Raw genomic sequence first — 27,554 nt, 5'->3', positions numbered from 1 at the left:
GATCATGGCCATACTTTTTATTTTAGAATCTACCTTCAAAAATGCCTAATAGCCTAAAGACAAACATTTATCCAGCTGAAAAGTGGTTGATAAGAGTTTACTATAAGATTTCTGGATTCAACGAAGTGTGGGTTAAAACAGTTTTAGAAGAAAAAAACAACTGCAGTTGCTTTTCAATGCAAAATAAATGGCCCGCAAAACTTTCCTTTGGATTAGAGGTGGTATAATCCTTTGACATAACTTTAAAAACAGCCTCATTCCTTGAAGCTGGGAGTCTGAATTCCTAAAAGCCACAATAAGTGTTTATACAAAATTAATTTGCAGTTGATAACAGGAACTCTGGCACCAGAGTTTTAATGAAGGGGTTTCTCAACTTGATTTTTGCTCCTTCCCCCCCTACCTCCACTTTCCTGTTACAGCTCATAATGTCATTTTTATTTTCCAGGTATGAGGAGATTATGTTCAGGTTCCACTGATATTTCCAACTGATCAACACTTATTTGATGCTGGCCAGTCCTTCCCACCCAACTGCATATTGTGAGGTCCCATTGAACAGGTCTTACTACTTCATCAACTAGCATACCACAGCTGAATAAAAAGCTCGCTTACATTTGAAGTTACTTAACAAAGCCATAAAATGAACACATGTAAAACATAATGTGAAAAACTGATGTTAAATTTCAGGCAAAGATTTTAAGCTTTGAGGACAGCATCTTACTTAAGCTCCGTTTACAATGGCAGGATACAGATCCAGAGGAGTTAGCCGTGTTAGTCTGTAGCAGCAAAATAGTGAAGAGTCCAGTAGCACCTTCAAGACTAACTAACTTTATTGTAGCATAAGCTTTCGAGAGCCACAGCTCTCTTTGTCAGATCCCCCCTCCCCTCACCACCTATATATATCTCTCTGGCCAGTTTCTTCATACCCTCCATGTATCTGATGAAGCAGGATACTGCTACTATAATGGCAGGATACAGTCTCTTGATGAAAAAGCTGTAGTTGTGCAATCCTAAAAATGGCTTTTTGTATAAACAAAAGTGCTCACTTGTACATGAATTTGCCTTCACCCATCATATTAAAACTAGCTGTGTTTCTATTATATTTGTAGTCTTGTTCCTAAGAGTTCACATCCTGTTTTACCATTATAACGATATTGAGAGGAAGGTTAGGATGGAGGATGACATTGGTGACTTGTCCAGAACCACCTTTTAAACAACAACAGTAAAAGAGAAAGGACATTTCTTGTACTTGTTGCTTCCTTCACCTTCCCACAGAAAGTGCGTGAACCTGGGTCTTAAAATCCTTGCTGCCATGATCCAAGGACTGGCTCAAGGACCAAACAAAGAAATATTTGTGGAAGCTGCCAAATCCCACACAAAGACAACTATCAGAGGAATCCGATTTTGTCTGCAGTTCTTTCCTTCAAAATTTCAAACATTAAAAAAATCGATACTAGTAGCTCGTTCTATTGCATACCTCTTACAATTATCTAAATTATTCATAAAACATTAAAAATTAGCAGAAGGACCACACTTGAGAGGCTACAAGCAATACAAGCTACTTAAATACATACACACAGAGAGCAAATAGAGCTGCATTTGCAAGATAATATTTAAAGGACATCATGGTATCGCATCTGCTATAAATTAAAGAGAAATATAGAAAGCATTCACACACACTGAGACAACTGTTCATGCACTAAGATCTCCTGCAGTCTTCAGGTCCAAGGTCTAGACACCAGAACAAGGTGACTGACATATGTACATGGAAACCATCAAAAGAAGAAGGATAAATGCCAGCACTATCTTAATTCAAAGCAAGGTTCTTTAAAGATGTGAATACTAACACTGAAGGCCAGTTTGGGACAGAAGCACCCATGCTGAAAAATGATTCAGAACATTTGCTGCCTGGAATTCCAGATCTATGGGGGCTGGTTGGAATTGACATAGAACAGTGACCCCCCCCCCACACACCCACACACAAACACACACACAAAATCACCCCACATATGGCTCTAAGGAGCTCACCCTTCAAACCAGCCTGCAGGTGTAAAGAAAAGCACTGTGGATATTTTGGGTGTGTGCAGAAGGGCCTGTTCCTCTACAGGAAACTCTAGAGACCAGCACAACGCAGCTCCGAGAGCTCTGCATTGAACCTCTTCATGAGATCCTTGTAAGAGCAAGTAGGGTTGCCTGAGATGCTGTTCCCCTCGCAACAATGGATTGCAGGACTTTGCTCCACAGAACTTAATGGGAGCTCTCAAGAATCAGGACTCTATTGGTCTAGCCCTGCCGCTTCATCTGCACAGCCCCATTTTGGATATATGTTTAGTCGAGAGAGGACATGAACGTTTTCTGACTCAGCAGAAACAGTCTCTGCAGCTGATGATCGGCCCAGGCTGTGTCTTCCATTCTAGACGTGAAAATAATCTGGTCATACAAACCTGCCCGCTGAATTCTCCACACAGAGAACAAACTCTGGGACAGGTAAAATTCTATTCTGAATTCCAGTATATTCCACACAAGAAAGTTAGCAGACTCTGGAAAGATACCAGTAAAGGCTAGAAGTTTCATGTTTAACTGGCTATACTCAGGTGTTTGTGGCTCATTCTCACAGTCCCTTCATGGCAGTCAGTACATACTACAGTACTTACCGCTGCCCCACACTCAAGGAATGTGTCCGTCATTGCTCCCACTCTCTGCAATAGGCTTCCAGGGATTTTGGAAATCCCTGCTCCCTCCCAACCTCCGAAGACTTGTAAGACTGAAAGGGCTTTTCCTGTGCAGACTGGATTTGTTCAGTATGGAGGCGATTTCTTATTTTAATGAAAGATTCTGTATTATGCATTTTAGTCTAGTTGTTGTGGACTAATGTATTGGCCTTCTATATTTTATGGGGTTTGATTGGTTGCCAAATTGAATTTTACTGAGTATTTTGGTGTGTGCTGTTGAAAACCAGTCTGAGCTTCATAAGGGTAGGGTATATATATGTATTTTTAACCAACCAACCAACAACAACATCTCAGCTCAAATGCTCTGGAGCTGATCACTGGTTATTCTGGCTCCGGCTTTGTATTCAGACAAGAGAGAACCATGAACAGCTAATATAAATGTATACTCCATACAAAGTGCTCCTCTGAGGGCCCACCCTGAGCAGGAGTTTTCCATATGCTTTGCCAAACTCTTACCAGTTTTTTTCCTTTCGCATCAGCTGCAGCCTATACACAGTACATGTAAGTTAAGAGCAGCGTACAGTATGATGTAGCAGAAAATGATTTACAAATCCCTCAAGCCTTCTGATTTAAAATGCGGTTGCCTTTCCTAGACTGTAAAATAAGCTGAGAACACAGTTCAGTGTCGGAATACTATTCTGTTTGGACTGCATGTCTAGGCACACAGAAATGCAAGTTTTTTGTGTTTTTAATTGGACTTCGGAGGATTTAAAAGATGCCTATTCAGCTGGGTAAGCAAGAGCTCCATTATGAAGAATGATACCAAAGTGTAGCAATATCCACACAAAAGAAGTAGCTATTCACAGGAATGTGAAATAGTCTTCTTATATAAACTGGTTTTCCTAAGACAGCAAGACCTGAGCTGTTTCTAATTTATTTGCATGTTTGCAAGAGTGAAGCATAGCTTGAAGAGAGCTAAAGAACTAGCAACTTTAGGCAGGAGCAGAAGTTCCTCTGACATCAGGGACTCTCAACTGTTACCTCATGGCTTCAAGCTGAGATCTAACCTAGCAAGCTATCAGGGTCTCACAACTCTCTTCAAAAACAAAAAGGAGTAAGAGCAGTTCATCATCCCCTGTAATTGGTTGGCAGAGTGGAGACTCAGACTGGCCAGACCTGATATAAATATTTGGTTCCCAGCCTTCTGCCACTGTTGGCTTCGCTTCAAGCTACAGCACAAGCCTCCAGACTTTGGTGTGTGAAAGTTCAAATATACACACTCTAGGTTTGAATTCAGGCACAGCCATCCATGGCTGTGGACCTGATATTCTTACTGCACAGTGAAAGCATGTCATTTCTTTTGCATGAAGCTCACAAAACCACAGAACAATTCAATGCCCTATGAATGCTTCATAGAAGTGAGCAAGCACTAGGGCTGGAATAGTCTGTAAACAAACCCTCAATCTGAGGTATGCAATGCAACATTACTGTTTTGATGGCCATATCACCCAGTTCCACCTAGCCACCGACTCTAAGGGCAAAGACCTATCACATTTTTATTCCACTTTCCTCCAAGTAGCTCATGGCAGTATACACATTTCTGCCCTTCTCCATTTAATAACCTTATAATGAAGGTTAGGTTGCGAGTGCGTGCCTGGCCCAAGGTCATTCAGTGAGCTTCATGGCTGAGGAAGGATTTGAACCCAGGTTTTTCCAGTCCAACATTGTAAACAATAGTGAACACTACCTCTAAAAACTTTGTCTAGACAAGGTGATCTGAACTCTGGCACTCTGAACTCTGGCACAGCACACCTGTTTGAGTGATGCTTTTACCCAAGGTAGTTCTAGTGAACCACTTAGTAAGAAGTCATCTGCAGTAGTAGCTCCTAGGCAGCTGGGTAGGAGAGATCTGTAATCTTAGAATGGTGCCATGAATTTGGAACAGTAACTCCTACTCACAACTCAGAATGCACTGAAATTTCCATAAGTTTCTGAAGAAGCAAAAAGGGCGAGGTGTGAAGTTAACGAAAGTTGGCATAAAATGACAATCATTAAGTCTAAGAGAATTTGATTATATTATACCAGACATTCAACATCCTCTTCAGACAAAGAGTTAATTAGGCTCTACTCCACCAAGTCAATTTGAAGCGTTTGTCCTAGTAGCATTATCTTAATTATTCCTCATCAAAATGATAACGCTTCCAACTGTGAACTAACATCCTGATGTAAACAAAATTACAGACTCCCTGGTCCTGAAATATGATCCTTTGTCAAAACTCTCTTGTGTAAAGGCTCTTACAGCACTTTCAATTGAAACACAACAGAAGCACTCATCTGGTATTGTGTCTGCCTTTGGAGATTTGAGCATTACGCCTACAAAAGTGTCGTATTTTTAAAACAGACAGCACTCCATATTTGTACCCAAGTGTGTTCTATATAAATACAAAACACCATTATTTCTGTAAATATTGAATAAAATGAAAGTATCTAGGAGGTGTGGGTAAAATGGACAGGACCTCTACAGCAACAGAATTTTGCATTCTCTTTTTCTCTCATACCCACGAAGTTCCCTGCGCTGCACGGTTCCTAAAATGTCCCCCACACAGTTGTAGCCTAGGGGTTTACAGCTGTGCTGGTTCAAAAGTAAAAGCCAAAAACCCAAGAACACAATCCACTTAACACCTTTATTATTCAGATTTTTTCTAATTTGCATCTTATCTGATGAGAGGTCAAAATACCCTGCCATTCACTGGTTTGCAAATATCCAACATCCAACATGGATGAACTTGATGACTGGAGGAAAAAATTCCACTGTCTTGGAGTCTCTTGAGCGCCAGCTCCAAATTACCACACTTTCAAAATGCTGACTGGATCCTTTTCAAGTATGTTTAGCTGATGAGGGCAGAAAGGCGGGACATACATTTTAAAAATAAATAAATAAATAATATTGTTGTGGCTTTCAGTGCTAAAAATAATTATTGTTTCTGCAATAAAACACTACTAGTCAAGTGACAGCAGAAATCTAAAAACACAAGCACACAATGCAATATTTTAAAACTAAGCAATTACATCTTTTTTTCACTCTGTTTAATCAGACAAAACATTTATCATCAAAACTCACCAGTAAGAACTGGGTGAACTCTGCATACGTTAGGCGTCTTTTCCGATCTCTTCCGAAATGGAGCTGCACAAATTCTGAATTCCAGTTAAAGGGAATATGCTGATGAATTGTGGTCTGGCCAAAAACCTGTTTAACATCCTCTGGAGTTGGGAGGAAAGAGATGAAGAGAAGTTTATGAAAGCAGATACGAAACAAGAAATAAGTATCACTCATTCTAGGACAGTGTTCCACATACTTATGTTTTTATTTAAATAAAGAACTGGCACCTTAATCCCAGTTCACAGGTCAAATGACTTGTTAAACCCCAGTCACATGCCATTACATTGAACCCAGAGTGTAAATGTGGCTAGAAACAAGATGAAAATCTGTGACATCAGTCCCAATTCTAGGCTGTATCCACTCATGTGTGTGTGTGTGTTTGTGTGTGTTATGTGCCCTTAAGTCATTTCCAACTTATAATAATAACATTTGATTTATATACTGCCCTTCAGGACAACTTAATGCACACTCAGAGAGGTTTACAAAGTATGTCATTATTATCCCCGCAACAAAACACCCTCTGAGGTGGGTGGGGCTGAGAGAGCTCCAGAGAGCTGTAACTAGCCCAAAGTCACCCAGCGGGCTTCAAGTGGAGGAGTGGGGAATTAAACCCGGCTCTCCAGATTAGAGTACCGCACTCTTAACTACTACACCAGACTGGCTCTCATGGTAGCCCTATAGCAGCCCTATGAATTAACTTAGGGCAGCCCTATGAATTAATGACCTCCAAAATGTCCTGTAGTTACCAACCGAGAACAACTTATTCCATGGTATGATTTGGTCCTTTGTAAGCAGATAGATGCTGCAGTTTGGAAGGCTAGGTTATACAGACTATTCACATATAAATTTCCCCCACATACCTGGCAACAAAAATTTGCAAACCTTGCAACAGATTTTCAGACTGGGACACAAAGTGAGGGCTCTTTTTAAAGCCTTTAACTGATTTTAAGTATTTGTTAAGTTGCATTATTGAGGGTGTTGATTTGAATGCTGTCTGTGAGGTTTTATTAGGTTTTTGATTTTCACTTTTTATTGTGTTTGGCTCTATTGTTATAAACTGCCTCAGGGCCCATTTTTTGGACAAAGGTGGTATATTTACACAATAATCTCAAATGTAAAACACTGCAACGCCCCCAGCAGCTGTCATTCAGCGAGCCATAAGGGAGGGAATATTGATTTGTTACATTTTTAACTAACCCCACCTCACAGGAACTTATGGCTGTATATATAGTTCTCCATACCACATGACACAGAAACATTGAGCTGGAAGGGATCCCAAGGGTTATCTGGTCCAACCCCCTGCACAATGCAAGAAATTCACAGCTATCTCTCCCTGTCACCTCCCCCAGTGACCCCTGTTCTATGCCCAAGGAAGGCAAAAACCCTCCAGGATACCCAGCCAATATGGCCTGGAGGAAAATTCTTTCCTGACTCCAAAGTGGCAAGGCATTACCCTGGGGCCACAATAGCCTCTCAACAGCTCACCCCTTCATGCATTCCCTCTCCTGATCTGTGTACAATCATATCGAGTCACAGAATCATCATAGCTGTCTGGTGGCAATCTAGCCTCTTCTTAAACACCTCCAAACTGCAAGACAAACTAAAGTTCATCACAAACCGAGCCAGTTCATGCTTTGGGAACCAGCGGTTCGTGAAAGCCCATTTTCCAAGAACTTCCACGAACTGGTCTGTTGGTTCGTTTGGTTTGTGTTAAACTCCAATACTCCTTTCCATGCCACTGCTAAGTGGCAGGGAAGTGGACATTTCCACCCCTGGATCAGCTGCTTGTCGGGGATCTCCCCGGCAAGCAGCTGATCCATGCCTATGGGGGTGAAATGCCTCTTTCTGTGCCGCTGCAAAGCGGCAGAGAAAAGGGAACTCAGAGTTTAACTCCCTTTATACAGTGCCACCATTTATTAAATTTGACTTACTTATTGTGACCAGAGTGTTTGAAGTGTCTTATTTCCCCTCAGCCAACAACTTCAAGCCAGCCAGAGTTAAAACAGGAACAAGAATACATTTTATTTACAACACAGAACACTGGAGTGAATGATTTTAAAATATACAGATACATTGTGGTTAAAAAGGGAATGATTACAATGTATCAGAACAGATGTTAAGAACCAACAATGTGTGTCTGCTGCTAATCTCCAACAGCTCAAAAAGCAATCAGTAACCATCTTAGCTGATCCTCCAACAGACTTTTAAATGTCACTAGCCCAGCATTCCATCAGCTCTCCTTGGCCGTTTCCCAAAAGAAGTGGAGGTGGAATTATTCCTGTCCATCACAGGGACATCACCACCATCTTAAAGCCAAGAGCATCTTGTCCTACCGTGCTGTGGGCCTGATCAAGATTGGGCCCTCATGGCATTTTTAAACTACCCATTTTAGGATTTAAAAGGTAGCAGCATCTCTGTGTCAGACACGAGGATGCCAGCACGTCTAGTTTGGCTCTGAAAAAGCCTCAGATGCCAGTAAAGTATGGGATCAAGTTGGCTGGACATCCATCACAGTCCTCAGAATCCACACAGGAGCTCCTTGGATAGCATAAAACTAGGATTCTCACGCCCAAAGCATCAATTTTCTATGAGCAATGTAAGTTATGTATACCCACCAAGAGATTATAAAGGTCTGCAACTGTAGTTAAGTCAGCAAGGAAATGCAAAAAGCAGGGTGGGAATTATAACTGGCATCTAGTTTTCATGTTGGTTTTAAAGGTAGCATAAACTTATTTTATTTCATGTAACTGCTGGCCCTAGACCTTTCTGCATTTGACAAACAAACAGTCATTTTTTATGACAATGGTAGAAGTTAGAGGCAGGAACCTGATTGTGCCATCTGAAGTGACAATGCCACACTTGGTATTTGCCCCTTGAAAACAAAACCTTGAGTTTGCCTTAATCAATACATCTTTTACTGTTTTCAGATACAGGATGCATTGAAGAGTCAGAGGGGAAAATATAAAACATACTTCTAAAGGCATTTAGCTTTTGCTTTCCAAAGCACAACACACGTTTATTTGGGACTGAACAAATCTGAGGTTAAAGACAGCAACAATGTCACTACTACAGCCAAGGGATTTTTTTTTGGTAGAGATAGGTTAAATTCCTTCAAAAATTGCAGCCAAAATGGGTCTTTTCTTCTACACCATTGCTTTATGAAGGATGGTTATATTTCAGCTCTCAGTTAACCAGACGACCTTATATGGCTTGAATTTACTCTCAAATTGGCTCTCTCCCACCTTCTCCATACCTATTTCCCCCTCCTCATTTTTAAGAAGCACGAAGAAAACAGAAAGCACAATATTTTAGCCATTTGAGCATGTAGCATTCTGAAATCCTCCCGTTAACTAGAAATGCTCTCTGTTACCTCTAGCTTTCAAAATTGGAACCATTATAGTCATTCGTGCAAATCCACATTTACCCTTTCATAAAGAGTGGATTTTTGACCCATTGAACTGGAAGAGCTTCTGTGCTTTTCTCCTGATCTCTGACAAGATAGCCCACAACAACTGAGATGACAATTTGCTGCTGGCGTGAATGTGTATTACATTGTTAAACTCTGGATGCTCACGCATGGTAAACTGACTTCTGAGCACTTGCACTGAGGACTCTGAACGTTGCAGAAAAGTGATACAAGAAACCAAACATGGAAAAACACAATATGGCCATTTAATGTTAATAAAATGGGTGAGTCAGAGGGGGTCTGGATAGTTGTCCAAGGCAGCATGAGTTCCTAACTGACTCTTTAGAATTAACTTATGAGCATTTTACAACAGGACCTCAAAAGAAAAAAAAGTACTAGTTTCAACATAGTTTCAGCTTTGTATTAGACTTCTGCTTGTTTTCATAGAAACGCAGAGCTGGAAAGCGTATCGAGGGTCATCTAGTCCAACCCCCTGCACAAAGCAAGAAATCCACAGCTATCTCCTCCCTCACCTCCCTCTGCTCTATGCCCAAAGAAAGGCAAAAACTTCAGGCACCCCAGCCAATTCCTCCTGACTCCAAAGTGGCAAACAGCATTGCCCTGGGTGTGTAAGAAGGGGCCACAAAAGCCTCTCACCAGCTCATCCCTTCATGCACTCCCTCTCCTGATCTGTGTACATTCATATTGAGTCACAGAATCATCATAACTGTCAGGAGGCCATCTAGGCTCTTATAAAATACCTCCAAAGAAGGAAAGTCCACCACCTCCTGAGGAAGCCTGCTCCACTGAGGAACCGCTCTGTCAAGAAGTTCTCCCTAATGGCTTCCAGCTTGGGATCCATGAAGGTCTAACGCAGTTCAGGGAGCTGAGCTGTCCGTGCCGCTGTTTGTAGGGGCTGGAGGGGCGCAAATTGCCCATAGCCCCCTGTTCTCAGGCGGAGAACAAGCTAGTACGCTCAAGACCTCGAGAGTGCGTTGATCTCGGGTGTGAGGGGGGGTCTACGCAACGATCCCCCACCCACCCTTGAGGTCCCACTCGAAGACAGGCAGCCAAGATCTCTGCAGTGGCTCTGGAGTCATTTTCTGACATAAGACCCTCATGCCCAAGCTTCAGCAACACAAAGAAGTACTTTGAATCGATTGGATAATTGAAGCAGTGATTACAACCCAAGAGAAACGTCTAAGAAGGTAAAGATTTCTATCTCTCAGTACGGGACAGATTACAATAAGAAATAAAGTGATAAAGAGAATTAGAAAGCTGCGAGAGACTTAATAAATAATTGAGAAAGTTCCGGCAAATAAATTGCTAAGAAGTGACTTTTTAAAGAGAAGTTAGAGTGGAAAAACAAATATTGTTTACATACCTGCGGCTTGGAGGAGATAGTGGACTGTGAGAAAGTTTCAGTATCGCGAGAGCTGCTGTGCAACGGAGAGGAACAGGAAGTGCATCACAACCATAAAGAGACGGGCGAGAAGCGGCTTGTAACCAACGGAAATGGAATATCGCCATTTTGAAGAAGGGCAGAGTTTTGGCTTCAAAGAAAAAGGAAGTAGGACATCTTGGACAAGGGTAAGGGCGGCTGCCTCAAATAAGATCATAGAGAAAAGACGCCCGGCATTTTGGATTTAGTAAACACTAACTTTTGGGAAAACAATTTAAATTCGGACTTTTAAAAATAAAAAAACAAATTTGCGCCACAGAGTTAAGGAAAAGAGTGGACTCGTGGGAGCGAAGTAAAGCTAGCCCCACGATGTCGAAAAAGGACTGGCAGATGGCGCTGGAAAATTTAGATAGAAAAGTTACAGAGGGAAATAAAGAGATGGAGAAAAAAGTCATGGAAGGAAATAAAGAGCTTAAAGATATGATGCAAGAGATGGCAAAACATTTGAAGGACTTTAAAGAGGCATTTAAATCGGAGATGGCAGAGCTATCTAAAAATATGGACCAAGTCCAAAAAGACCTACAAGTCACACAGCAGAGAGTTAATGCAGTAGAAAACGCAGCTGACACTTTGGCGGATGTGCACAGAACGGAGATGAGAGGAGTGAAGGGAAGAATGGCCGTAGCTGAATGTAAACAAACGGAAAAACAACTCAGATTTCGTGGAATCCCGGAAGTTTTGGAAAACTCAACCCAAGAGCATATTACAGAAATTTTGGCAGGTTACCTGGACAAAGAGGAAGTGGAAATAGCAGCTCTTCTGGATGTGGCATACAGGATTAATTCAAAATTTGTGGCTCAAAAGAACCTACCAAGAGATATGATTGTGCAATTTACAACTAGAAGCATCAGAGAGTCAATCGTGAGTAAACAATTTCAAGATCCATTAGAAGTCGATGGGAAAGCGGTGAGAATCATGAAAGAGCTGCCCAGATTGGTGTTGCTGGAGAGGAAAAAGTACAGAGAGCTGGTCCAGATGTTAAAAGACTTGAAAATTAGATATAGATGGGAAATGCCTGAAGGGCTGGCTTTCGAATTTGGTGGAACTAGGAGGAATATCAGATCTGGTCGGGAGATGGAAACGTTTATTAAAGACAATGAAAAAGACTTACCAAAGAGTGCTAAAATTTGATCATGGAGTGTAAAATTATATCTTGGAATGTAAATGGACTAAATTCACCTTCTAAACGCAAGATTATGTTCCACTGGCTTTTAAAACAAAAATGTAATATAGTGTGTTTGCAAGAGACACATTAAAAATGTAAAATATTTAAAACTTGCAAAACTTGGAAACGAATTTGCAGCGGCTTCCAAAAAGAAGAAGAGGGGAGTTGTATTGTATATAAAGGAAGAGCTGCAGCCTAAATTAGTTTTATGTGATACAGAAGCCAGGTATATAGCAGTGGAAATAATTTGGAATTCAAAGAAGACCTTGGTGATTGGAATTTATGCGCCTAACGGTGCAAAAGAAATTTTTTCAAGGATTTACAGAAACAGTTAGACGAACTGACCTATGATCAAATAATTCTGGCAGGTGACTTCAATGGAGTTACAAACTTGGAAGAAGACAAGAAATCTAAAAGTGCACATAAAAAAAGAGGACTTTTGCCAAAATCTTTTTTTGCGATTAAAGAACAAGAAAGTCTGGAGGATGTATGGAGGAGACAAAACCCCAAAAATAGACAATATACATTTTATTCAGTAAGACACTTTACATTATCAAGAATTGACATGATCTGGGCCTCCAAGGAACTGACGTTATGGACTAAGGATGTGGAGATAATGCCCAAGGTAGGTTCAGATCACAATCCAGTTATGTGGAAATTTGGGGAAAATACTAAAAGAAGAGGATGGAGGATAAATAAGGATTTGCTGCAGATAGAAGATAATATGGCGTTGCTACGAAGAGAGACCAAGTTCTTTATACAATATAACATGAATAAGGATGTGCCAACTCACAAGGTATGGGACACATACAAAGCTGTGACAAGAGGAATATTAATGGACTTAAATGCAAGAGACAGAAGGAGAAAGGAAGAAAAGAGACATGAAATTATGGAAAAAATTAAAGCCAAAGAGATACAACTTAAGAAAAGACCAGGGAAGAAGAAAATATACCAGGATATAAAAATTCTGCAAGAACAACTGACGGCAATGAATAATAAAGAATTGGAGTGGAATTTGAAAAAAATGAATCAAAAACTATTTGAGGGTGCAAACAAACCTGGGAAATATCTAGCTTGGCAATTAAAAAAGAAAAAAAAGAAGAAAACTATAATTAAAATCCGAGAAGGGGATAAAATACTGTTGGATCAACCAGCTATTAGTAAAGCTTTTTTAAAATTCTATGCAAAATTGTACCAAAAAAAGGAGGTGAACAGAGATTCAATAGTGGAATATTTGGAGAAAACGAAGCTTCCAATGATGTCAGAGGAATGGAAAGAAAAGTTAAACAGAGAAGTGACAGAGGAAGAAATAAAAGAAGCTATACAATCAACTAAATTAGGGAAAGCACCAGGTCCGGATGGAATAACGGCAAAGTTCTATAAAATGATGGCTAATAAATTGGCACCTTTTTAAAGAGAGGTAATGAATGAAATCTTGCAAGGCCAAAGGATTCCTGATTCATGGAACGAAGCCAACATATCGTTGATTCCGAAAGACAGACAAGATCTGACTAATGTTAAAAATTATCGGCCAATTTCGTTGTTGAATAATGATTACAAGATATTTGCAAAAATTTTGGCGGAGAGTTTAAAGGGATGGCTGTTGGAATTTATTGCAGAAGAACAGGCCGGATTTTTACCTTATAGACAAATTAAAGATAACCTAAGGACAGTAATAAACGCTATTGAATACTATGACAAGCATTGTGATAGGGAAGTTGGTTTCTTCTTTGTGGACGCGGAAAAAGCATTTGACAATCTGAATTGGGACTTTATGTTTGCCACTATGGAAAAGCTGCAAATGGGAGAAAAGTTCATACAAGCAGTGAAAGAAATTTATAAAGATCAGTGTGCAGCAATTGTAGTGAATGATGATTTGACCAAAAAATTGAAAATAAGCAAAGGTACAAGACAGGGCTGCCCTTTGTCTCCATTGTTGTTTATTCTGATTTTGGAAATATTGTTGATTCAAATACGAGAGGACGATACAATTCGAGGCATAAAAATAAAGGAATTTTCCTACAAAGTCAGAGCATTTGCGGATGATGTAATGGTAATAGTAGAAGATCCAATAGACAACATGCCAAAAATAATAGATAAAATAAAGGAATTTGAAGACTTGGCTGGATTTTATGTGAATAAAAAGAAGTCGAAGATATTGTGTAAGAATATGAGAAAGCAAAAACAGCAAGAACTAATGGAGATAACGGACTGTGAGGTAACCAATAAAGTGAAGTATCTAGGTATTGAGCTGACTGCGAAAAATATAGACTTATTTAAAAATAATTATGAGAAACTGTGGTTACAAATAAAAAGAGATTTGATAAAATGGAATAAATTAAACTTGTCATGGTTGGGAAGAATAGCAGCAATCAAGATGAATGTGTTACCACATGTGATGTTTTTGTTGCAAACAATCCCAATTATCCGAGACTTCAAACAATTTGATAAATGGCAAAGGAAAATCTCAGACTTTGTGTGGGCAGGCAAGAAACCCCGTGTGAAAATGAAAGTATTACAAGATTCGAAAGAAAGAGGTGGACTGCAACTGCCAAATATAAGATTATACTACGAAGCAATATGTTTGGTATGGTTAAAAGATTGGATAATGCTAAAAGACCGTGAATTGCTGGCTTTGGAGGGACATAAAAAACTGTTTGGATGGCATGCATATCTGTGGTACGACAAAGTAAAAGTGGACTCTATGTTTTTGCATCATTATATTAGAAGAAGCCTTTTCACAATCTGGAAGAAATACAAGGACTATATGGAAGATGGTATCCCCTCATGGGTGGTACCATATGAAGAGATAGATCCGAGAGCTGTTTATAATGAACAACAATGTTTAACCTATAAAGAGATAACAATAATGGAACATAAAAGGTTAAAAATAAAAACGCAAGAAGAGTTATCTCCTTATTATGGATGGTTTCAATATAGGCAAATCAGAGATCTTTACAACTCGGACTGCTCAAAAGGAGGAATAAGATTGGAAAAGTCGGAATTAGAAGAAGTGATTTTACAAGAAGGTAAAAAAGAAATCTCGAAAATGTATAAAATACTTCTAAAATGGCACACGGAAGATGAAACAGTTAAAGTCCAGATGGTGAAATGGGCAATAAATTTTCATAAAGAAATAACAATGGAAGCTTGGGAGCATTTGTGGAAAAATACACTGAAGATTTCAACTTGTACAAATATTAAAGAGAATGTATATAAAATGATGTACAGGTGGTATCTAACACCAAAGAAAATTGCGCGAGGAAATACTAATATGTCAGACAGATGCTGGAAATGTAAAAAGCATGAAGGATCATTATACCATATGTGGTGGACTTGTGAGGTAGCTAAGCAATACTGGGGAGATATAATTTAAGTAATTAATGAGGTTTTGCAAACCCAAATAAATAACAACCCAGAATTGCTGCTACTGAACTTGGGAATGGAAGATGTTCCAATGCAGTACAGAACATTGTTATTTTACATGACTACAGGAGCAAGACTTTTATATGCGCAGAAATGGAAAGTACAAAAAATACCAACTATAGAAGATTGGATTTACAAATTGCTGTACATGGCTGAGATGGATAAAATGACAAGAAAACTCAAAGACCTTGATCCAGGAGAATATATTGCAGATTGGGGGAAATTGAAACAATATCTAGAAATAAAATGGGATGTGAAAGGAGGACTGTGGCAGTTTGAGAACTATTAATTTGTGATTTCTTAAATAGAAGAGAGAAGTAACTTTACCATTAATGGGAAAATTTAGCTATTAATTAACCTAAGCTATTAAGAGACTTTATCAAAAATATACAGTTTAAACAGTGATGTAGAGAATGGATATATTAGTGGATTTGATAGAGTATATATAAGAGAATTTGAATATGCTTAGAGTAAGAGATATAATACATATATGATTTAGAAGAATTTAATGGAAAATAAGTTAAGTAATAAGATAGGTTAAGGGTTGGAAAGCTGTTGGAAGTCTACAAGGAGGGGGGAGGGAAAGGGTGGGGGTTGAAATAAATCAGGTATGATGGGGAGTGTATGTAATAACTATGTACTCACCAATAAAAATTAAAAAAAAAAGAATTACCTCCCATCCTAGACATAGAAGATAAATAAAGAGAAAAATATATTGATTGATTTCCTAGGGGGAAAAAAAGGAAGTTCTCCCTAATGTTTAGCCGAAAACTCTTTTGCTTTAGTTTTAACCCCACTGTTTCTTGTCCGACCCTCTGGGGCAACAGAAAATAACTCCGCTCCAACCTCTATATGACAGCCCTTCAAATACTTGAAGAGGGCTGTCATATCACCTCTCAGTTGCCTCCTCTCCAGGCTAAACATACGTAACTCCTTCAACCTTTCCTCATAGCACTGGGTCTCCAGACTCCTCACCATTTTTGTTGCCCTCCTTTGGACACATTCAGCTTGTCAACATCCTTCTTAAACTGTGGTGCCCAAAATTGGACGCAGTATTCCAAGTGAGGTCTAAGAAGAGCGATACCGCTTTGTGTGATCTGGACTAGTACTTCTGTTGATACAGCCTCAAATTGCATTTGCCTTTTTAGCTACAGCATCACACTGCTGTCTCATGTTCAGTGTATGATCTATTAAGACTCCTAGATCCTTTTCACATGTACTACTGCCAAGACAAGTCTCCCCCATCCTATAAGTATGCCTTTGATTTTTCCTATCTAAATACAGAACTTTACATTTATTGCTGTTGAAATTCATTTCAAATTTCTGTTATCTATACTGTTTAATGAATGTCCCAGCTGTTGAGCGTATTGAATTACACTGCATAATCTATCTTGAGTCTCAGCGAGAAAGGTAGACTATAAATAACATAAACAAACAAACAAACAAAATCAGTAGAAATTCAGAACCTACATCTCACAAGGGATCTGTGTGCTGCAATGTGCTAGAGATACATCCGAGTAGCCGTTGTCTTTTGTATGCCCAAATGAAGAGATACCATTTGTAGTTCTTTTGCCTTAGTACCCTTTCATGCATCTTGAATAATATTTTGCACAATCACCATGTAACCCAATTAAGTCTGCAACACATCCTGTATTCTATTCTAAGACTCTACAGATTGCAGGCTAAGGGCTCCTTTTATCAAGCCCTGAAACTTTTTAATGCCCCCCTTTATTCCGTATCAAACATGAAGCCTGATGAAATTCAAGAATTTGCTCACAAAGTTGTAATATTGTGTTTAGTCCTAATAAAATGGTGTTACACAACTATTTTTAGATGGACGGACCATTTTTCCTTCAGGTTTAGGATGATTCAAAGTTTAGTGACACTCTTTGTCACTAAACCATTTTTACATAATTTATACAAAACAAACTACATGGTACACTGCAGTTTGAAGAACAGAGCCTGTTACTGGAAACAGTTTTGGCTATGCTTTGTTCCAGGATTCATTCTATGTAGGAACTGGGAGGATGACCAATAATCATACATTCCATGTCATCATACTTAAGATTATGGCATAGGATAAGAGGTCCACTTACTAAGCTTTATGAATGAATGAACCAGTGAGATCCTGCAACTTAGAACCCCAGATCAGTTGTGATGTTCCATTCATTCAGGTTAAAAGAAGGAGCCACAGACAACAAACAGTCTCACCACTGCACCTTGAATGCTAAATATGAACAGAATAACTATATGCGGAATAGATCCAGAGGAGTTAGCCGTGTTAGTCTGTAGTGGCAAAATCAAAAAGAGTCCAGTAGCACCTTTAAGACTAACCAATTTTATTGTAGCATAAGCTTTCGAGAATCACAGTTCTCTTCATCAGATGCATGGAGGGCAAAAAGAAACTGGTCAGATATAGAGGAGGAGAGGGGAGGGCGGAGTAGATGCAAACAGCTCCTTCTGATATGGAGATGCAAACAGCTCCTTCTGATATGGAGATCAGTTTGTTTCTGTTGAGGAAATCAGTTACCTCTGATAATGAGATAACCATTCATAGTACCTATTCAGTCCCAGCTTGACAGAGTCAAATTTATGCGGAATACAAGCAACAACTTCCTCGCAGTACATTTCCTATTGTGCGACTCAGCCCACATTTTTTAATAAGGAGAAAGCAAATGAAGTATCAGATCCCATTTCCCTTAGCAGGCACACAGTTTTTCTGAATCTCTCTGCCTACCCTCACAAATCTATAAATAGGCTGGTAAGACTCACCATGCAACCCAGAGGAATATTTTAGAATTAAAGGTGACTACAACTCCCCCCACTCCCCCTGTCTTTCATTTACTCTCTTTGTAATCACAATCCTGATGTTTTTGCACTAGCACTGCGGTGTCTGCAAGAAGACAGTGCAAGTACAAAGCAATTGCTTCTGATGTTTGCAAGACCAGAAGTTGTTAAATTTGCTTTGCACCCCCTGCCCTTTATGTATAACCCTTAGAATTAAAGATAAAGGTTATTAAAAGGACTGTTAATTTTTAAAATGCTGACATTTAGACCCAAGCATCTAAACCTTTCTTTATTAAGCCATCTAATAAAGGATATCAAAGAACTCTGCCTCTTTAATGAGGCATTAAAATACAGTAATACAAAAAAAGGCAAAACTGTTAAGCCTCTTAAACCCCTGGACTTACATTATCAGCTTTTATGTGCCTGTCAACACTCCAGAGTAAGAAGCAATGGTTTATTCTCTGTCTCACAGTTAAAAGCCAACTAAACTTCCTTCCACCTTCCTGCTGAGATCTTTAACTCCCAGCAAAGAACAGCAGCTAAATCTACAACATCGTACAAAGGCCAAGGCAGTCTCTATCAGCTGCGAACCAATGCACCTTACCATTCCATGGCTTCCCATTTTATACAGCCTAGCTGCAGTTACTGAACTTACTTTAACACAGTACATGTAGCACATTATTCTGAGGGGGAGGGGGAGGAGAGGGGGAGAGCTCTTGATGTTCTGAGTCACTGATTTTAGGAGAAAAATGAAAGGGGCATTCTACATACATTCATGTTTATTATTATTTACCAGAACAGGGAGGGAAAAGGAATCAATTTTCCTATTCAGACAGCTTTCTGATGAGTACAATTTTGTCCTAAACAATGATAAAGCTAACAGATTTTAACACTATTTTGAGCAATCAGAAAAGCTTTCTCTAAGTGTAGCTGGACATCAACTCAGCAGTTTGATTGTGGCAGCATATCAGCAGCACTGAACAACTATAATAGTTTTCTAAAACAAAGCTAACTCTCATGAGGATTGTTAAACATGTACAATGTCGGTTTTGTGATATGTGAGGCAACCCTCCGAGTGACATAGGCATAATCCTCAATTATAAAACTTCAGGAATACTAAACATTTCAAAACAACACTCTTGTATGGCTTAATAAAAAAGCTATGCTATTACTGCGGAGCCATCTGTAAAATACATTTCCTGCACAATATTCCCATTAAATATGTAAGGCAAATATGGGAGTGCATCCCTAGCTGGGACATTTACAAATGCTTGCCTTTTGCAGGAAAAATGGATAGTAGCTGAAAAAACAAAAATAAACCCAAACACACAAATATTGCAATGAAGACTAGAGACATGTCACCCCTGAAGTGGAAAATGACACACCCTTCCCCCACACACCCCAAAATCAATCAAGTTTTGTTCCGTTCTCTCTTTGAGTTTAGAAGTTTCTTGACAGGAAATGTGTATTTTGGAAATAAAAGTTTTGCAATAACTCCTTCGTGAATCTAACACATGCCACTTAAACAGAGGGCACTGGCACAGCTTATTCTTAGAAACCCATTTAGACAAGTGTCTGACATCTGTAGGACTAATTGCCACCTGCCTAGTCACATGTTTCCATTCTGTCTGGAAGAACAATGCACAAATTACCAGCTGTGAATAACTTCTGAAAGTAGGTTGAATTTCATTAAGTCGTTCTTTTAATATTTGCTCACCTCCACTCCAAAGAGTGACAATATATTAAGTGTGTTTTCTACTTCTGGACAGTTTATAGCCAAGAGGTATTCAGTACCAACAATACCTTTAAAATCTGCCCCACTGTCCCACGAAAGCATTCAGCTTTTTAAAAGGTGGTTACATTCATAAGTGTCTCAAAATTATTTCGAAAGTTGAATGTCTGCCCAAATTTTAGTTCTCTCTATTAAGTCAACAACAGCAGTTGATTAATTAAATAAACATTTAGTAACTAGAAACATAACTGTACTGGACTAGAAGATACCAGAAAGAGAGGAAGTGAAGTGTTGCCAATTATTGTATACATCACACCCAGAGGGAAAGAACTGCCTTACCAAAAGTTACTTCTCCTTTGCCAGTTTTGTCAAAAAGCTGAAACGCCACCATGAACAGCGCATCTGGAGCGCAGAGGACAGATTCAAAAGCTACAAATTCTTGAAAGGATATCAACCTACAAAAACAAGATTTTAAAAAGAGTTATAAAGCTATTTGTTCATGAAATGTCAGACAAGCTTAGAAGGAGCAAATAAATATATTTGGCTGTTCAATTTTTTGATGAAAACAAACATGTTCACTGTTCTTTCACTGTGCAGTGTTATAACTAACTGATCATACAATAAAATGGAAAGGATGAAACCACCCAACTCCTCAGTATTAAGGAACAAAGCTGAACAAACCGTATGTAACTATTAAGCAAAGCAGGCACAATCCACTGAGGCTGGCCATCATTCTACATTTGGAGGGCAGGTACTTCAGAGGCAGCAAGGCATTGAAGAGAGTGGGTCAAAATTAAAAACCTTCTCTCAATGAACAGCAGGTTCCTTTGTCACACATCACAAGCTGGTTTTGAACCTAACTTTGGCTTACTAGGAAGAAACAGCTTGCTGTGTGGCAAGGAAGAATGCTTTCCCCTACAGTGTTCAGCCCGCTAGTGAAGATCCGCTTGCTAAGACCAGTGCTCTGTGCCTGCATCTGCAGAGGTGAAGTGGATGGCAACCAAGGATAGGGCTTATGTTATATACTAGATATCCAATACAGTATTTTCACCATTCTGGGGGAGGGGGTACAGAGCTATGAAAATCACGTACACCCGAGTATATATTTTAAAGCCCAAAACAAGCCTGAGCATTTACATAACAGGCAAAAAAAAAAAGACTTGGAAATATATCCTTTCGCCTTGAACACAGTAAGTTTAATATTTTACAAGGGATACTTGACAGCTTGGAGGGAAGTTATTCTGGAAGCATCAAAGATTGTGACCTTCTTAAAAACTGCCTTTCTAGTTCCTAAATTTATGGATGAAATTTTGCACAGATCTGAAACTTCAAGTCTGAAAAAAATTATAAAGTTGTAAATTTTTAAAATTAACTCTAAATTATGTGAACCTGACAGTCTTGTGATTATGGTAGGGATTCTGGTTACAGTTATGACTAGCTGAGTCACATATTAACTTCTGTCCACACACATACAGGAAAGTATCTTCAGTGAAGTGCACATAAGAAAGCAGGGACAAGATGCTAATTTATATCGTGAGCCATGTCACAAAGTGTGGTTTTTATGTGTGTCCTGAATGTGAGCAGGAGGCCCCATACAGGGCCAGCATTTCCATTGAAGCAGGTCTGGCAGCTGCCTTCAGTACTGAGGTGCTGGAGGGGGCGCTGGTGGGGCGAGGGCACTGGTCACCTGCCACACCTGGCCCGCAGCTACTGCAGCCTCCCAGCCCTCCCATGCTTCCGCCGCCGCCAGCAGGCGCCTCCAGCCGGGAGCAGCAGCTGCAGGCCAGGCACAGCCAGCATCCGGGGTGGTGCGCAGAGCAACGGAGCAGGAGGGCTGGGAGGATGCATGCGCGTCTCCCCAGCCACCTGCCATGCCTGGCTGGGAGTGCACGCCAGCAGCAGCAGTGTGGGACAGTCTCAAAGGGCAGCCCTCCCAGCCAGCGGCCCTGCAGTCCGGGTGCACGCACATGCTCTGTGCGTGCGCACTCGGGGACAGGAGCAGACCTGAAGCTGTCCCCAGTCTCAGGCGCCAGAAACCCTGGTGCCATAGGCAATCTCAGTCTGGGGGGCCTATGGTGGTCCTCAGTAGCGCTAGAGAGCACACAATATAGAAAATTCGTTGCAACTAAGCAAGCATAGTTCTGGTCATTTCTGGGATGGGAAACCTTCTAAGACCACTATCTATGCCACCTTGAGTTCCATTAGGAAAGAAAGACAGGGTACATACAACAGTAAAAGCAAAATGCCAACATCTGCTTCATACAAGACTTGCTGAAGTTGTTGAGATATTCTTGAGAACATGAACCATTAGTACATGTGAAATCAAACAAAACATCACATCTATCCTGCCATGCTTGCGATTCAATTAAAGTACAGACCCTGAAATCATTAATAAACACATACACAATTTGTTTCAGGTAAGAAGCCAAGTTGGTCTGTGGTAGAACAGCTGGATTCGAGTACATTTGAGTACAGTAGCACCTTAGAGACCAACAAGAAAGGCTTTTGAGAGTCAAAGCTCTCTCTTCAGGTACAGGGAAGAGTGGAGAAATCCTGAGCCTTTATATCCCAGTCAAGAGGTGAGTGATATGAAGCAGAGAAGGGAACCGCATCCCGACTCCCTTCTTTACTTCACCCCACTTCCCTTCTTGGCTTCACCCCTCCCACCTCCTGAAAGGGATATAAAGGTTCAGGGATCTCCTCCCCGTATTTGAAGAAAGGAGCTTTGACTCTTGAAAGCTTATACCCTGAAAATCTTTTTGAGTTATAATATGGGATGTCTGTTGGAACTTTCAAATAATAAGATTTTAAAAAAATTTAACACAAAATTCTACTTCCTCAGGTAGATGAAGGAATCTAGTAATGTGGCTTTTAATCTACAGAGCCCGTCACAATAAAATGTGTTCATATTCAAAGCATCATACAATTCTTTGTTCTTTTTGCTACAACAAACTAACATGGCTGCACTTCTGGATCAAACAACACAAATAACTGGAAGTCAGAAATCTAGTTCAACAGCTCATATCCATTTAAAAGGAAGAAATTAGTCTCTCTCTCTTTTTTTAACGGAAAGATAGAAAATGTACAAAACATGAGGCTCAAACCAGGCAACTGCAGAACAAACCTGAATATCTGCTGTGCCAGCTGAATTCAAATTAACCCAATTTTTACACGTTAATTAAACCAGCTATTTTCTTCTTATTGTATTCTTGCTCCTTAAATAGACTGGCCTGCAAGTGATTCCCAACAGATCTGCTCCAACAACAATGACGTACTCATTTACTTCTATTATGACCGCACAATACAGTAACTGAGCAGTAATTTTTCACAGTCAATTACACACGTGGTTCCTAATGGTTAAAGATGCTGAAATAATGCACGCAACATAGCCATATGCTCCAAGCTCTATACTACATAAGGGTAGTTGCCTAGGTAACAAGTTTTCTCTTTGGCTTAGCACAACCCTTCATTGAATATCATTAGGTTTCATTAAACAGCACATTATTAACATGAACCTCAATATACTACTTAAGAATAATTTTGCCTACATAAGCAAGGGCTCGTCTAGCTTAAAAGCTTGACTGAGAAATCCCTAATAGCCTTCCTGCTTTTTTTTAACGATGCAAAAGTACGATGGGATTGATGAACTGGAAATCAAGCAGGAAGTCAGTCTTGTCTTCTTCTCCAGCATTCCTGTTTTTAAAAGTGAAAAAAAATTATCACTTGTTCAGAACAGTGGTATACACAGACAAAACTACACAGAAGTGAAAACTAGGGGCAATGGAGGGGAAACTGCTTTACTAGTGAACTGATGAACATGGTTACCAGCCAACCAATGTTAGTTCAAGGAGTCAGCCTATCCCTCTTTGCTGCTGCCTCCACTTTCTCCCCCAGTTCAAGAATGTCAAACAAACTTGTCCCCCAGTTGGGTGCTGAAGATGGAAATCTCCCAATCTTTTGCATTTCAAGCTGTGGGGCAATTCATTAGAATCAGCATAGCCAGAAGAAGACACCGTAGCAATGAGCAAGAGTACAAGGAAAAGGTTAGATGTTTCTGACAATGCTGATGTAGAAATTGGTTTGGCACACAGACAGCTTTTGTTGTTGTTGTTGTTACCTTTGTCTTCAGACTATGAAGCAGAATCTATAAACAGGTTTTTAACACCATTAAAGAAAATAAAGAACGGAAGCACAGGAGGGGGATAGATATGGAAAGACTGCTGTTGCTTACAGTCAGAAGGTCCCTCTGTTTACCAGAAAGCTGTCCAGAGAGAGGAGGTAACTTCACTACAGAGCAAAGAAGTAGGAAATCTAACAGATTCAGACTAGACAGGTGGCGCTTACTGTTTTGCAGGTGGCAGGGGGATGGGAACATAGCCCTAAATCTCCAAAAAGGGATTTGGCAAACAACATCAGAAACAACTGAAAGCTACACACTTTGAAGAAAGGATTTCCTCACATTCAAGTGACGCTTCTGAGAATTTGCTTAGATGCTCAGGAAGAGAGCAGATTTAAGCTAAGAAGTCTAACATGTCTACAGTTCGAAGAATGAAGCCTTTGAAAACAATCAAATGTGGTAATGATCAGCTTACTAAAAAGATCCCCACAGTTTTTCCTTCTTAGAGATCTTGCACAGCTTTGTGGAATATCTAATACTCACAAGATATCAAATGCTGAGAATGTGTATAATAGCCCTTCTGCTCTATCGTCCTCTTCCTTTCCCTGAATATGATTTTCTTTAAAGTAAACTGAATATCTGAACAGTTATCAATAGGTTATTCACCGCCGTCACATATAGAAAAGCAGAAAAGGCAGGCTAGAGAACCAAGACCTTTTCTTACAAAAGACTGAGTAGGTAGCAGTGACACGATGAAGCTTACACAAAATAATTGTTACAACAAGGGAAAGAAACATTTAGGAGATTTAAAATGTATTCAAAATAGAGATAAAGAAATAACTTAGTAATAAAGAAAACAAAGTGCATATAGAAGATGTGAAGACTGAAGCAAAGAAATTAATTAATTTCATCTTTTAGGGGAGGGGCACCTTATTTCCTGCGCAGGAAATGTGCCAAGAAGGGCTGAGCTCCACCAACATCCCCTCATCCTTGTTATACAGCAGCTAAGGTTCAGTTGAATGTTACCTGCGCCAACGGTACACCCATCCCATGCTGCCCTGGCCATACAGCGGATCGATCGCCAGCTTATGTAAATTCCCTTGATCAATGAATGTCTTAAGGAGCTCACCAAGTTTTCCTGCCAATTTCATTATTTAAAAATATATTTATTTTAAATCTTTTAAGAAAATGTTTATTTTCAAACAAACCACCCCTAACACCAGTAAGTGGCGTACCATAACTTGGGGTGAGTCCACCCTGGCTCCGAACTTGGTTTATTCTTTGTGATCAGAGCTGTATACTGTGAGTAAATTGGCTAACTGCCTTGCCAGCCCTTCCATTTATTTTTTTTAATCAAAGGAAGAAAGCAATCATACAAAAACAGGGACATTGAGCCAAATTTAATCACTGTTAAATCCCACAGATTTCAAAAAGCATTTGCTCCACATGGTACCATTGAAATCAATAAAATAAAAGTATGGCTAGATTGGGCCCATTGTGTGCTAACAGTACATTTATGGAGTAACTTTTCCACTTCTGGTTCAGTGCTTTAGAACAGAACTCAGAAGCCTGGGGAACAGCTGCAAACAACCACCAAATGCAATGGAGCATCTGTATGTCAGAAATGCTCCTTTCCTCATATAATTTGCAATGCCCACATTGTCTGCACTTTCATACCTGCTCTACAAACGGGTGGGAGTCCAGGCTGTCCAACAAACACTTGTAATGTAGCTTGTAAAAAGCCAGTGCTAGTACTTTTGACACAGGACCTATTTAAGAACTCTCCGAATTTTATGTAGCATGTATAATAAATAGTGAGCTCATGGAAGACTGCCCAAGGGCCAAAAAGGATTTGTCTACACTACAAATTCAGGGTTAGGGTAGGCGAGTTTAAATCCTAGGGAACTCACACTATTCCCAATTTAAGAATTCTGTGTAATTTTCCAAAAGCTTTAAGGGAGCTTGTGATGTAATACACTTTAAAGAAGGTTTCCCAAGTGCAGCACTCAGACAGCTGGAAGGGAAGAAGTTAACAATTGCCTGTAATGAGAGCTTGATTGACAGGGAGTAGCTTGATTAACAGGGACAGCTTCCCTGTCTGACTTGCCAGTCAGAATCAGCCTTCAGGATGACAGTTGGTTGCTGACAGGATTTTGAGAGTGTGTGTGAGAGAGTCTGACAGGGAAGGTCATATAGGTTTCCCTCTGGAGTGAGGAAAAATAAATATTTTGTCCTAACTGTAATATCAATGTCTTGAGGAAGAACTCTAGTTAAGAATTCCAAGTATAAAAGCCAGCACATTTACACAGTCATTAGAGAACCGGGGGGGGGGGTGTTTTTGGCAAAGAGTGATTAGGTAGTAAGTAGAGATTCCCATTCAAGCCAAGTGAAGAAGGGTTAATTCTTTGTAGGTGAAGAAGATTAATTCCTGAGGAGGACCCTGGGTCTGTTGTAAAGGGGAAACAGTTTTAAACTAACATCAGGAAACCTGAGTTGTAAAAGGGAACTCTGTGAAGAAATATTGTTGCTGTAACCCAAATATTAAACAAAACTTCTCACTGTCAAGGATTAAGAATATAGAAACTAAGCTTAAAGGAAATTATTTTGCCAGTGACCTAAAGAGTATTCTGTTCTACCAACAAAATTTACCTCAGCACTTTCTTCCCTGACTGCCCTTATTCCATCCCTGCCTGTTCAATAAAGTTGTTGTGTATTTTGAACATTATACAATCTCCAGTGCCATTTCCAACACAGAGGAAGAGGGCCCCTGGTTTCCCCCCATCAAGTCTCTGGGCTGGGCTAAAAAGCCAAAATGATAACTGCTTATCAGGGTGAGACAAAACAAACTTTAAAACCACAAACAGAGACACGTTACTTGGGGCTGCTCAGCCAAAGCAGGCAAACTTGGATTTTGGCGGAAAAATCTGCCTTAGAGTAGAGTGTGAAGTGGTTGTTGAGGGGAATCCTAGTCAGGAATTGGAAATAATGAGAATGAAAGTTGAAATGGCAAAAATAGTCAGAAAAAGAAAAAGCCAAAACTGAAGCAAATAAAGAAATAGCCAGAGGTGAAGCAGAGAAAGAACAAATACTGTTAGCCAAGAATCAGGAAGAAAAAGAATTAGCTTAGAGGGCACAGCAGGAGACAGAACCTAATAGAGAACATAAAAAAGAAATGTATGCTTTGAAGATGAGAGAAATACAGTTAAGAGCAGAAATACCAGTTACACATAGGAGTGAAGAAATCTCCTCAGTAGAACAAAAGAAATGTCCCCCTTATCAAACAGGAGATGACATGAAGACTTTTCTATTTAGTTTTGAGAGAACATGTAAAGATCTGCAGATTCCTGAAGCTAGACTGCTTTATTTGTGCCCATAAATACATGGAGGTCTTTGTGAAATTTATGCAGAAATGAGGGATGAAGAAACCTCAGACTACCAGTTATTTAAAGAGAAGGTCAGAATTCATTTTGGTCTGATGGCAGAACACTGCAGAAAGACTTTCAGAGAGATAAGAGAAAGCCAGGAGAAACCTATTCACAATTAGGATGTCGCTTATACCCAGCCCTGAATAGATGGGTTGAGGGAAGCAAAGTGACAACTTTCCAGGAATTTAAACAATTGATAGGACTA

At 39.8% G+C, this 27,554-nt stretch overlaps 1 protein-coding gene across 1 annotated transcript in view; it reads right to left on the bottom strand.

Annotated features, from left to right (window-relative positions):
• SLC25A13 (solute carrier family 25 member 13) overlaps positions 1–27,554 on the bottom strand; it is a 138,912-nt gene that overhangs the window by 51,759 nt on the left and 59,599 nt on the right. The window contains exons 4-5 of the mRNA XM_054991674.1: positions 20,147–20,262; positions 5,791–5,930 (exon numbers count right to left, since the gene is read on the bottom strand). Of these exons, the coding sequence (XP_054847649.1) occupies positions 5,791–5,930; positions 20,147–20,262 (256 nt within the window). The remainder of the gene's footprint in view (positions 1–5,790; positions 5,931–20,146; positions 20,263–27,554) is intronic.

Source organism: Eublepharis macularius, chromosome 11 (assembly GCF_028583425.1).
Source record: "Eublepharis macularius isolate TG4126 chromosome 11, MPM_Emac_v1.0, whole genome shotgun sequence".
NCBI classification, from domain to species: domain Eukaryota; kingdom Metazoa; phylum Chordata; class Lepidosauria; order Squamata; family Eublepharidae; genus Eublepharis; species Eublepharis macularius.
This window is presented reverse-complemented; position numbering and strand designations above follow the sequence as displayed.